Source organism: Hemitrygon akajei, chromosome 2 (assembly GCF_048418815.1).
Source record: "Hemitrygon akajei chromosome 2, sHemAka1.3, whole genome shotgun sequence".
Taxonomy (NCBI): Eukaryota; Metazoa; Chordata; class Chondrichthyes; order Myliobatiformes; family Dasyatidae; genus Hemitrygon; species Hemitrygon akajei.
In genome coordinates this window covers 60,996,223-61,008,924 of record NC_133125.1, presented here as the reverse complement: position 1 = coordinate 61,008,924, position 12,702 = coordinate 60,996,223, and the positions used below count along the sequence as shown (strand labels likewise).

General features: G+C 41.6%; 1 protein-coding gene across 6 annotated transcripts in view; it reads right to left on the bottom strand.

Annotated features, from left to right (window-relative positions):
- The window catches only part of LOC140742044 (sodium/potassium/calcium exchanger 2-like), a 252,401-nt gene extending 247,627 nt beyond the window's left edge, over window positions 1–4,774 (bottom strand). For 2 of the 6 annotated variants that reach the window (XM_073072795.1, XM_073072805.1), the window contains exons 1-2: window positions 3,942–4,094; window positions 1,267–2,399 (exon numbers count right to left, since the gene is read on the bottom strand). In XM_073072795.1, coding sequence (XP_072928896.1) covers window positions 1,267–2,211 — 945 coding nt within the window. In that variant the 5' untranslated portion in view covers window positions 2,212–2,399; window positions 3,942–4,094. Of the gene's footprint in view, window positions 1–1,266; window positions 2,400–2,556; window positions 2,624–3,215; window positions 3,271–3,941; window positions 4,113–4,683 lie in introns of those variants that run through there. The other 4 variants (XM_073072769.1, XM_073072815.1, XM_073072785.1 and 1 more) reach the window with 4 other exon arrangements.
- Window positions 4,775–12,702: the final 7,928 nt, after the last annotated feature.

Below are 12,702 nucleotides of genomic sequence, written 5' to 3'. Positions count from 1 at the left end.
AAAAAATTAAAATAGTGGAAGAAACTGCAATGGAAATGAGCTCAGATACCCTCTTTTCTTGAGACTATTGCTTGCTTTGTGCTTCATAGAAAACTACTGGTATGTGAACTTACCAATCTAACCGGGTATAATTTAATAAATCTTTATGTTGTGCATTGAGGTGAATTTCAATAGATACACACTTTTTAAAAAAATTATTAAAGTAAAAACTGGAAACCAGATCTATTTACCTCCTGTGAATTGTACACTTAGAAATTTTAGTGCTACAAATGGATTGGTTTAGGGAAACAAAAACTATACCAAACAGCCTTTGCATGTGGTGCAATGGCTAAAACAGAGCTCCTGCCACATTCTCAAACTTTTGTTGGAAACTGGTAACTCTCCACTGTTACCTCTGTGTCATTATACTTAACTTCCATGATAGTCAATACTGCAGACATCAAAGGGTCAATTAGATCCTGTGTAATAACACCCAGCCCCCTTTATTTAGATTTAATTTCACATTTGGATTGCATAAATGTTCTTAAATAAGTGTACTGATTACAATTACAGCCAACCTACTGTATTGAGTTGTTCATTTTGATTTCTGAAATTGCAACTGATTATTCAGAACAGACCCAGCTTTTGGACCCTTACCAAATATATAAACTAATTGGTTAAAATTGCAGCAACTCCTGCAGTCTGGTTAATTGATGCAATGTTTCAATTTTAGGCAGCAGCACACACCAATGCACCAGAAATAAAAACACATAATTTAAAGCAAGACAGACCTTAGAAAATGATATAGCAAATGTCCTGCCAGAATGGGCTGAATGGAGTTCATCTAAGATGCTTCTAGTTGAAATATCTTTTCTCTACTCAATGATTTAGACCTTCTATTAATGCAGTTGATTTGCTTCAAAATGTCCTGTTATATTACACAGTGTGGGTTTGAGATGCTTGATCCTGCTGTAATGTCTACTTGCCCAGGTGCAGAATCGTTCCACTCAGTGTTCAGTCCTTCTCTTTCCTCTGTCCAGATAACTATTAGGAATTGTAGTCACACAAGAATGACTTTCTCATTTTAAAGAAGGATCTTTAATAGTAATGCAAATTCTACAGACACTGCTTGAATTGTGGAGAGTTCCCATAACTTTGTTTTTTTTTTAAAGATTCCATATTTCTAACATCAGCAGATTTTAACCCGGTACACAGGGCCCTGGGGATTATCAAAGGCCACTCCTTACTGCTACTATAAATAAATTTATAAAATACAACCACACATACCTTTTCATCGCCGTCTGTTGCTGTGGCTTCTACTACTTTGTTCCTGTTTAGTTTCGTTTTCACCCATGTTTCTATGTTGACGTTGAACTTCATGAAGGTCACATAGCATCCATAGCCTAACAACAAAATCAGACTCTCCCACCAAAATATGGCGTTATCCAGGAAGAACACAATAAGTAAAATTAGGTCTATAATATAAAAGGTCACATCTCTGAACAGTGGCCACCAGGTAAGGTGCAAAATTTCTTTGGAGAATACAGCACACATTCCGATTACAAACAGGATGTTGAACACTGCAGAACCCACTATGGTCCCAATCCCAACGTTGCTGTGAGATATAAAAACTCCTATTAAGGAAGTGAAGAGCTCTGGAGCTGATCCACCAGCTGCCATAAAAGTTGCCCCCGCCACATCATCCATTATTTTCAGTTTATCAATGATTACTGTCAATGACGGTACAAAAAACTCATCGCATACAATGGCTAAGGCTATAAACATGTAAATCATGCCAATGATGTAGAACACGACAGCTCCTTTCCTTCGTTGCTCCAGTGTAAAAATATCTCTAGGATATTCTCCAGCGTTGGCGCTATTATTCTCAGGGGACGTGGCTGCCGCCACTTCGTACCTCAAAGCGAGTTCGGACCTGGCGGTAAAATTTTGAAGCTTGAATATTTTCTGCTTTTCCTCGAACCCCAGTAGAGTTCTGCGTTGGACCTGTGGTTTTGCTGTATTGGTTGATGTCCAGGCAAAGGCACGGAATAAGATCGAGAACGCGCTGAGAGCCATTAAACCGAGACAAAAGCCCACAATTCGTGACAGTCTCAGTTTCCTCTTGGCCTGGTACCTGTGCCTTCGGAAAAACCGGGGATCCGGAGAATGTTGCTGCCCTCGGCAACAAAGGCCCATCTCCACAACTTCAGCGCTGAAGCTCTTCGAATTCATTGCTAGCCTCTTCTTGACCTCACAGGAAAAGTTGTGTATTTTTTAAAACGTTGAGTGTTTATAGCAGAATTCTTCATTCACTACCCTTCTTCATGTCTTTGAGAGGAAAGTCGTATGAAAGCCAACTCATACTTTAAAATGAAAATTTGTATTCTGCTGGTGGTGGAATTGATGCAAGTTTTAACGCCCTGTAAAACATTAAAAAAAATTTAAACACCTGATTATATTGAGTGTTAATGGGCGATTATAATAATTAGGCATTTTAAAATCACATGCACAATTGGAGTAAACCCAATGATAAATGTACTTTAATATGAAACAAGACGTGACTTTGCGCTGCGTTACCGGGAGCTGTGAGGACCGCAATCTTACTCGCTAACGTTCTGGATGAAGTCTGCCTCTCTTGTAGTAGCAGAAAGGGAGGGGAAAGAGAAAATAATAATCTGCCGAAGCTCGGGTTTTTAATCACAGTCCAGTGACCCCTGCTGGTAACTGCAGCAAGAGGAGACGGGGTGCGAACAAGGTCCACCGCAATGGCCTTCATTTGTTTCCCGCTACTGCAACCTTTCTCCATCTCGCTGTCACAGCGGGAGAGCCGGATACCACCACACACACAGTTTTTAAAAAGGGCTTCTCCACACTTTTAAACTCCAGAGACACAGTTTGCGCCTCAATGTACCGGTCATCGCTAAACAGAAACTGATGGGTGGGTATTGATTGGGTTGGTGTCTCGGAAGGTGTAAATAACACTGTCCTTAGTCTTCCCAAAGCAGGGAAGGGGAGATATTCACCCGGGACAACGGTCTCTGTCTTCCTCCGGGGCATATACACCAAAACAATAAATGGGTTTCACGGGTCAGTTAGCTTATTCCTGGTTTTGAGAATGTCGACGTGGAACTGCAGTCTACCAGACCCTAGCCAACAAGTTCACGATTCTTTGGAAAAGGGATGAAGCAACCGCAGTCCGGAATTTAAATACACGTTCAAGAAAAGCCGAGTAATACCGAAAAATCTCCAGCGCAGTGTCATCCGTGCAGATAGGCAGAAGAGAAATTATTACCACCGACAATTACAATGAACTATTTTAGCTTGCGTTCAATTAAGATTTGGTCTGACCCAACAGCGGCAATCTGCTTATAGTCTTAAATTACGACAGATTAAAGGGATTCCTGCCCTTTTGTCTTTGACGAAAGATCAGAAGCGCAGGGGAGGTACAAATCAAACTGTGAATTTCAGCAATATTGCTCCGATTCACTGCAGGTGATTATTCATCAAACAGTTTGGTGTCAAAGAACAAAGTCCGCAGCTTTACATCCCTTTATAGAAGGGAAAGGGATATCAGTTTTCATATATCTTTTAAATGAATCAAGGAAATAACCAATGAACTATGTACGTTTCATCTAACATTTCACAGTAACGTTTCCAAGCTTTTACTAAAACGCACGAGACGACATGTGTTCCGCAGTATATTTGTTAATCTTTGCCTACATTGAATACCTTCGAGGCACTCGCCTCCCCGAATGCGGTTTGATCACGTACAGGTGATGTTTTTAATGTTCTCTCATCGCTACCTGTGTACAGATAACCACTAGTGAAAACAATCTTGTAAATCTTGATTGAACTTGCAATTTTTTTTTATTTTTTAAAGCGGCGCAAAATCTGATGTATCAAGCATTGTTCTCAGATGGATGCGTATTGAGAGTTTCCACTAGGAAACAAAAAGGGCTTACCGGGTTCAGAAGCAGCAGCCTGAGTGCGAACGTTCAGTGCCTTCTCCGTCCTCTTCACATTGAGCCACTGCTGCCGTGCAGCCATCAGGAGGAGCTCCGGGACACTGGCAGCAGGCGGGATCCGCACACACTATCAGTCAGTCTCATCCCCCTTCACCCGCAGCTTTCATCCTCGGGAGACCACAAAAACAGAGGAGACATACATACTCTTAGCTTAAGACGCCAGTGTACCACGTGAGCACCATTTTATACGCATCTTTATTGATACATAAAATCTATTTCTTTCGCCGTCTAGCGTTATTTCTCGGTCATTCTAAGGATAAAGCATCAAATAATCGGGAGGCAGTTCTTTTACACAGAAACTGTAGTCATGGTTACCAACGCGGTATATTTGAATGCACAATGCAAAAATAGATAATTGATTTTTAACCGCTAATTTCCGGGGAAATTAAGGGTTATATCTATGAAACTGAAAGTTGCTTTGACTGAGTTCTGCACCCCAACATTTACACAGGATCCAGCCACAGAGAATCAGTGGAAGGTTTCACGGGGAGATGTTCGGCGTATATTGCGTCAAATCCTCTGGAAAATGTTTCTCAATGAACTGAACACAATCAATAGATCTGTCGGTGGTTGTCAACATTATTCCGCTATTACAAAACAGCTGTTTAATAAAACAATACTGTCAACTTAATGTTTGATGTTGATTGTAAGCGAGTTGGGGGTTTATAAAAGTTTATACCTGCTGTACTCGCATGACACGTTTTGCGCATTCTTACGATGTTTACCGACCACCAAGCAGTAGTGCAGGCAAAACTTAAAGTGATCAAACTCGTTTTGTTTGCTGACTGCACTGCATCAATTGTGGTTAAAATCTATTATTCTGCAGTGACAGAACAGCTGCTGATTAGACAACTTGTCTAAGTCAGCTTGTTTTGTTAATACATAATTATTTCTCTTGAATGCGGGATGAGATGGTCATGGGATGCAATGCGTTGGGTCCAATGTTGCACGCGAATTTCAGCAGTCCCAGCCCCCTCTAATCCCAGGTTTATCTTTTGTATTTTTGTAGCTGAAAGGATTTTGTCAACTGGTATTAGGCGTATAAAAAGGAAGGGATTGCAACCAGTGCCAGTAAATTGTATATTCACTAGAAATTTGCCCTCGGGTGAGAAGGGGCAATGTACCAAATGCATTGGTTACAAACTGCTTAGAATGCAAATAGTTTGGACACACCATTGAACAAAAACCACCAATGTTACTTTATACACATGAAGAATACCATAAAATTTAGTGCACTTTTTTAAGAAAAGCTGCAACTGAACGCCTAAACCCTGATTTAACGTACAGGAATTGTACATTTATCAACGGAATAATATTGTTTTGAACGTTAAATTCTAAAAAACGGTTAAATCTTGCAATATTTAAGTTAAAAACAAACAATTTGCACAAGTAGATTTTAACTAAATACAGTTTCAGTATGAAATAGGCTCGAAAAACGTCGCGTTTAATATGGAAGCACATGCTGCAGATTGTGATAAATCTGATCTTGTAGTGGTTACATTTTTTTCTAGCAGTTTTCTTCCGGTCCTTCTAGAGAGCTTTAACTCTTTCATGACTTCAGTAAGTTATTTAACATCGGGATCCCAAACTCAAATTTTACCAGCATCTACATTTTAAAGAAGGCCTGGAGACTACACTGTACAAATATATATTTGGGGGCTGAGTGGTCAACGTGGAGTACAACAAGCAGGTTAAGTCCCTCTATTGATGACCAGGGCTTTTAGTAGGGATACTAAACAAGGAGACCATGGTAACATACTCAAAATGCTGGAGAAACACAGCACGCCAGGCAGCATCCATGGAAAGGAGTGAAGAGTCCACCTGTGTCCTGATGAAGGATCTCAGCTGGAAACGTAAACTGTTTACTCTTTACAATAGATGGTGCCTGGCCTGCTGAGTTTCTCCAGCATTTTGTGTGTTGCCTGGATTTCCAGCATCTGCAGATCTTCTCTTGTTTGTGAAAAGACCATGCTGCCTTCCTAGAAATAGATTGAGGACTGAGACCTTCCTGCATCATATCTTAAAGTAGAAATTAGAGAATGCCTTGTTTCTTTTTTGGAATAATTGTTTTGTTTTCCCTACCCATTAGATTCTGATTTGTAGAAAAAAATATTGGGCAGGGAAAGAAAGCAAAAAATAATTCAAATCCTTGTCTTAAAAGTTTAAGATGTTCTCTAGTCTCACCACTGCTCAGCGGGAAGAGCACGCCTGTGTACGCAGGTGAACAAGTTGTACTCCATCTCCAGGGACACCTAGGCATAAACATAGCAGCAGATAACAGTAAACTGAACCTGCTCATGAATAGCTGCCTGGACCGGACGTCCTGGCCAGACCCAGGAGCAGGTGGCACCTTCCTTCTCCTTGTGTTCAAAGAACTGGTGAGCATCATGAGGTAGAAGTAGATGGAAGACCTGTTCTTTAAATAGTGGAAGAGATATAATTGATTTATATTGGCGATGTCCCCTTTACACACTCAGTCCTGCTGGCTTTTGACTCAAAACATTGACCAGCTCTTTGCTTCCACAGATGCTACATTTAAATAAAAATATGATGACCACTTGCCATAAAAGTATATGAAAGAAAATTAATGCTGATAAGCATCTAACCTAGATCAATTCAACTTGGAAGCTATATGAGATGATTAGCCAGTGTGCACAAGTATATGGAAGAAAGAAGAATTAGTTATTTACATAATTGATAATGTATAGTGCCATAGAAAAGTATGGCACAGAAACAGGCTCTTTGGCCCATTTAGTCAGTGCTGAACCATTTAAACTGCCTACACCCATCGACCTGCATCTGGACCATAGCCCTCCATACCCCTCCCATCCACGTACCTATCCAAACTTCTCTTAAACATTGAAATCGAGCTCGCGTGCACCACTTGTGCTGGCAACTCATTCCGTACTCTCACAAACCTCTGAGTGAAGAAGATACTGCTTAAACTTTTCACCTTTCACCCTTAACCCATGACCTTTGGTTGTTGTCCCACTCAACCTCAGTGGAAAAAGCCTCCTTGCATTTACCTCATCTATAGCCCTCATAATTCTGTATACTTCTATCAAATCTCCCCTCAGTCTTCTATGTTCCAAGGAATAAAGTGCTAATCTATTCTATCTTTCCTTATAATTCAGGTCCTCCAGTCCCGAGAACATCCTTGTAAATTTTCTCTGTACTCTATCAACCTTATTTACATCTTTCCTGTAGGCAAGTGACCAAAACTCCACACAATACTCTAAATTAGGCCTTACCACCATAGACCCATAGAACACTACAGCACAGTACAGGCCCTTCAGCCCTCCATGTTGTGCCGACCCATATAATCCTTTAAAAAAAGTACTAAACCCACACTACCCCATAAGCCTCCATCTTTCTTTCATCCATGTGCCTGTTCAAGAGGCTCTTAAATACCCCTAATGTTTTAGCCTCCACCACCATTCCTGGCAAGTCATTCCAGGCACTCACAACCCTCTATGTAAAAACTTACCCCTGATGTCTCCCCTAAACTTCCCTCCCTTAATTTTGTACATATGCTCTCTGGTGTTTACTATTGGTGCCCTGGGAAACAAGTACTGACTATCCACCTTATCTATGTCTCTCATAATCTTGTAGACCTCTATCAAGTCCCCTCTCATTCTTCTACACTCTAAAGAGAAAAGTCCCAGCTCTGCTAACCGTGCTTCATATGACTTGTTCTCCAAACCAGGCAACATCGTGGTAAATCTCCTCTGCACCCTCTCCACAGCTTCCACATCCTTCCTATAATGAGGTGACCAGAATTGAACACAATACTCTTTAAGTGCGGTCTCACCAGAGTTATAGTCAGCATGGCTTTGTGAAGGGAAGATCGTGCCTCACGAGCCTGATTGAGTTTTTTGAAGAGGTAACAAAGAAATTGATGAGGGTAGGGCAGTGGATGTAGTCTACATGGACTTTAGCAAAGCATTTGACAAGGTCCCTCATGAGAGACTCATCCAGAAAGTCATGAGGCATGGGATAAGTGGAACCTTGGCTGTTTGGTTAAAAAATTGGCTTAAAGGAAGAAAGCAGAGGGTAGTTGTGGAAGGAAAATACTCTGCCTGGAGGTCGGTGACTAGTGGAGTGACGCAGGGATCTGTCCTGGGACCCCTGCTATTTGTGATTTTTATAAATGACCTTGATGTAGAGGTGGAAGGATGGGTGAGTAAGTTTGCGGATGACACGAAAATTGGAGGAATTGTGGATGGAGTTGTAGGTTGTCGAAGGTTACAAGAGGATATAGACAGGCTGCAGAGTTGGGCAGAAAAATGGCAGATGGAGTTCAATCCGGACAAGTGTGAGGTAATGCATTTTGGAAGGACAAACCAGAAGACTGAGTACAGGATTAATGCGGATAACATCTAATTTGACTACAACATAACATCCCATCTCCTGTACTCAACACTTCGATTTATGAAGGCCAATGTGGGAAAAGATTTCTTTACAACCCTATCTACCTGTGACACCAATTACAAGGAATTATGGACCTGTATTCCCAGATCCCTTTGTTTTACTGCATCCTTCAGTGCCCTACCGTTCACTGTGTAAGATCTACCCTGGTTGGTCCTACCAAAGTACAATGTCTTGTACTTGTATGCATTAAATTCCATCTGACATTTTTCAGCCCATTTTTCCATCTGGTCCAGATCTCATTGCAGGCTCTGAATGTCTTCCTCTCTGTCCACTAAACCCCCAATCTTGATGTCCTCCACAAATTTGCTGATCTAGCTAACCATATTATCTTCCAGATCACTGATATAGATGACAAACAACAACAGACCCAGCAGTGATCCCTGCAGCATTCCACTTGTCATAGGCCTCTAATCAAGAGAGGCAACCATCTACTACCACTGTCCTATGTGCTACCTCATCTTGAATGTCCAGCCGCCTAACCTTCTTGACCAACCTCCGATGCATGACCTTGACAAATACCTTGCTAAAGTCCATGTAGGTAACCTCCACTGCCTTGTCTTCATCAACTTTCCTGATAACTTCCTAAAAAAACTGTAAGATTGGTTAGACATGGCCTACCACAAACCACACACAAAGCCATGCTGACTATCCTTAATCAGTCCATGTCTATCCAAACACGCATATATCCCTTCCCTTAGAATGCCTTCCAATAACTTTTCCACTACTGATGTCAGGCTCACCAGCCTAAAATTTCTTGGTTTAATTTTAGAGCCTTCCTTAAACAGTGGAACAACATTAGCTATCCTCTAGTAAATCACCTATTGCTAAGGATGATTTAAATATCTCTGTGAGGGGCCCTACAATTTCTGCACTTGCCTCCCACAGGGTCCAAGGGAACATGTTATTAGGTCCTGGGGATTTATCCACCCTAATTTGCCTCACAACTGTAATCTGTATTTAGTTCATGACCTTGCAGCTGCTTTGCCTCACTTCTATAGATTCTGTGTCCATTTCCTGAGTAAATAGAGACCTCCCCCCATCTCTTTTGACTCAATACATAGATTAAGGATCTTCCAGAGGACCCATTTTCTACCTTGCTATCCTTTTGCTCTTAACATATCTGTAAAATCCCTTAGGATTCTCCTTCACCTTGTCTGTAAGGCAACCTCATGCCTTCTTTTTACCCTCCTGATTTATTTCTTAAGTGTTCTCTTGTATTTCATATACTCCAAAAGTACCTAATTTGTTCCTACCTGCTATGCACCTCCTTTTTTTTCTTAACCTGGGCCTCAATGTCTCTTGAAATCCAAGTTTCCTTAAATCTGTTACTTTAGCTTTTATTCTGACAGCCATGTACAAGCTTTGTATTCTTAAAATTTCACTTTTGAAGGCCTCCCACTTACCAAGTACACTTTGCCAGAAAACAACTTGTCCTAATCCACACTTGGCAGATCCTTCCTGATACCACCAAAATTGGTCTTTCTCCAATTTAGAATCTCAACCCATGGACTGTATCTATCACCTTCCATATTTACTTTGAAACTAGTAACATTATGACCACTAGATGCAAACTGTTCCTCTACACAAACTTGTCACCTGCTGTCTCATTCTCTAATCACAGATCAAGTATTGCACACTTTCTCGTTGAGACTTCTATGTACTGATTAAGGAAACTTTCCTGAACACACTTGACAAGCTCTATCTTATATAGACCTTTTACAGTATAGGAGTCCTAGTCAAGATGTGGAAAGTTAAAATCACCTATTTGTTTCTTGAACAGGTATGATCTTTCTACAAATTTGTTCTTCTAAATCTCACAGAGTTGGGTGGTCTATAGTAAAGCCCCATTAATTTAGTCATACCTTTCTTATTCGTCATTTCCACCCATAAATCCTCACTAGATGAGATCTCTTGTCTGTCCTGACTGAGCACTTTTGCCATGACATTTTCCCTCACTAGTAACACCACCCCTGCCCCTTTAATCCCTCCTGTTATGTCGCATTTAAAACAACAGAACCGCGAAATATTGAGCTGTCAGTCCTGCCTCTTCTGGATCTAAGTCTTACTAATGGCTACATTATCATAATTCTATGTGTTGATCCATGCTCTGAGCTCATCTGCCTTTCCTACAATACTTTTTGCAGTGAAATATGCAGCTCAGAACACTAGTCGCATCATTCTCAACCTTTTGATTCCTGACTTTTTTTGAGGTTTTAACAAGACCTGTCCCCCTAACCTCTGGTTTCCATCCCCCTGCAACTCTAGTTTAACCCCTCCACCCCCCAATGCAGCATTAGCAAACCTGCCCAATAAGTTATTAGTTCCCCTCCAGTTCAGGTGCAAATCATACATTTTGTATAAGTCCCACCTTCCCTGGAAGAGAGCTCAATGATCAAAAATCTTATGTCCTCCGTCTTACACCAATTCCTTAGCTACATGTTAAACTGTATAATCTTCCTCTTTCTGGCCTCACTAGCATGTGACACAGGTAACAATCCCGCGATCACAAGCCTGGAGGTCATGTCCTTTAACTTAGCAACTAATTCCCTGAACTCGCTTTGCAAAACCTTGTCACTTTTCCTGCCTTTGTCATTGGTACCTATCTGGACCACGACCTTTGGCTGCTCACCCCCCCCCCCCCCCCCCATTTAAAAATTCTGAGGACTTAGCTTGAGATGTTCTGGACACTGGCACCCATTCTGGACATCTGGGGTTCTCATTTTTGTGCTCAGAGTCTCCTTTCTGTTCCCCTAAGGAATATGACGTCACCACAGCTCACCTCTTCTCCACCTTCCCTTCTGAGCCTCAGAACCAGACCGTGTCAGAGACCTGATGTTGTGACTTTCCTCCACTAGGTCATCCCCCAGCCCAACAGTATTCAAAGTGGTATACCTGTTGTTGAGAGGGATGGCCACTGAGGTACTCTGCATTGGCTGATTAAACCCTTACCCCTCCCTGACTGTCACCCAGTCTCCTTTGCCCTGCACCTTGGATGTCTCCACCTCTCTATACATCCTATCAATCACACCCTCAACCTACTGAATGATCCAGAGTTCATCCAGTTCCAGCTCCAACTCCTTAATGCAGATTGTTAGAAGCTGCAGATGGATGTATTTCTCACAGGTGTAGATGTTAGGGGCACTGCAGGTCTCCCTGCCTTCCCACATCCCTCAAGAGGAGCATTCCATTATCCTGCCTGACATCCCTACTGTTCTAACTGTGCAATTATAAAGCAAGAAAACAATAAATAAACTGGGAGAAAAAAATCTCCCTGCAGCTTTTTCACCTTCTCTCAGACCAGCCACTTTTTGCTGAAGCCCTGAAGAGCTAAAGCCTCAAATAACCACTCTAACAGTAAAAGCAGTTCTTAAATGACCAAATTCACTGTGCAAAACTGCTGCAATTTCTATGCAGTATATAGAATTCCTATAACTCTTTCAAGTACATGCAATTCCCAGGTTAGGTAATGCTTACATTCCTTAAAAATATCCATAAACCAATTTTCCCATTAATCAGAAATGAACATTTTCATTTAGAGTCCCAATTTCTTGCACTTGAAAACCCCATTCAGATCAGATTGACAACAAATTTCCTCCACAATCTCCATCTCCACAAGGCTGTGTGCTTAGCTCCCTGCTCTACTCACTTTACATGACTGTGAGGCTAAGCACAGCTCCAATGCCTTATTTAAGCTTGCTGATGACACCACTGTTGTAGGCTGTATCAAAGGTGGTGACGAATCAGCATATAGGAGAGACTGAAAATCTGCTTGAGTGGAGCCATAACAACAACCTCTCACTCAATGTCAGCTGATTATTGACTTCAGGAAGAGGAACCAGAGATCCATCAGGAAGAAGGTACAGGAGCCTCAGGACTCACAACATCAAATTCAGAAACACTGATTACCCCTCAAATATCAGACTCCTGAACCAGAGGGGATGACTTCACTCAACTACACTTGCCCCATCACTGAACTGTTCCCACAACCTATGGACTCACTTTCAAGGACTCCCCATCTCATGTTCACAATATTTATTGCTTATTATTATTATTATTTGACAGCTGGTGGCATAGTGGCATCAGCACTGGACTTCAGAGTGAAGGCTCCCATGTACGAATTCAGCCGGCTCCCTTGCACGTTTTCCATCCGTGCTGGGTTGAGCGTCGAGCTAGCAACTCGGCCTTGTAAAAACAAGAAAGCCTGCTAAAAAAACGCCATCACGACAGCGTCACGATGACTCCACTCAGAGTTGAGGGCTTTCTTCTT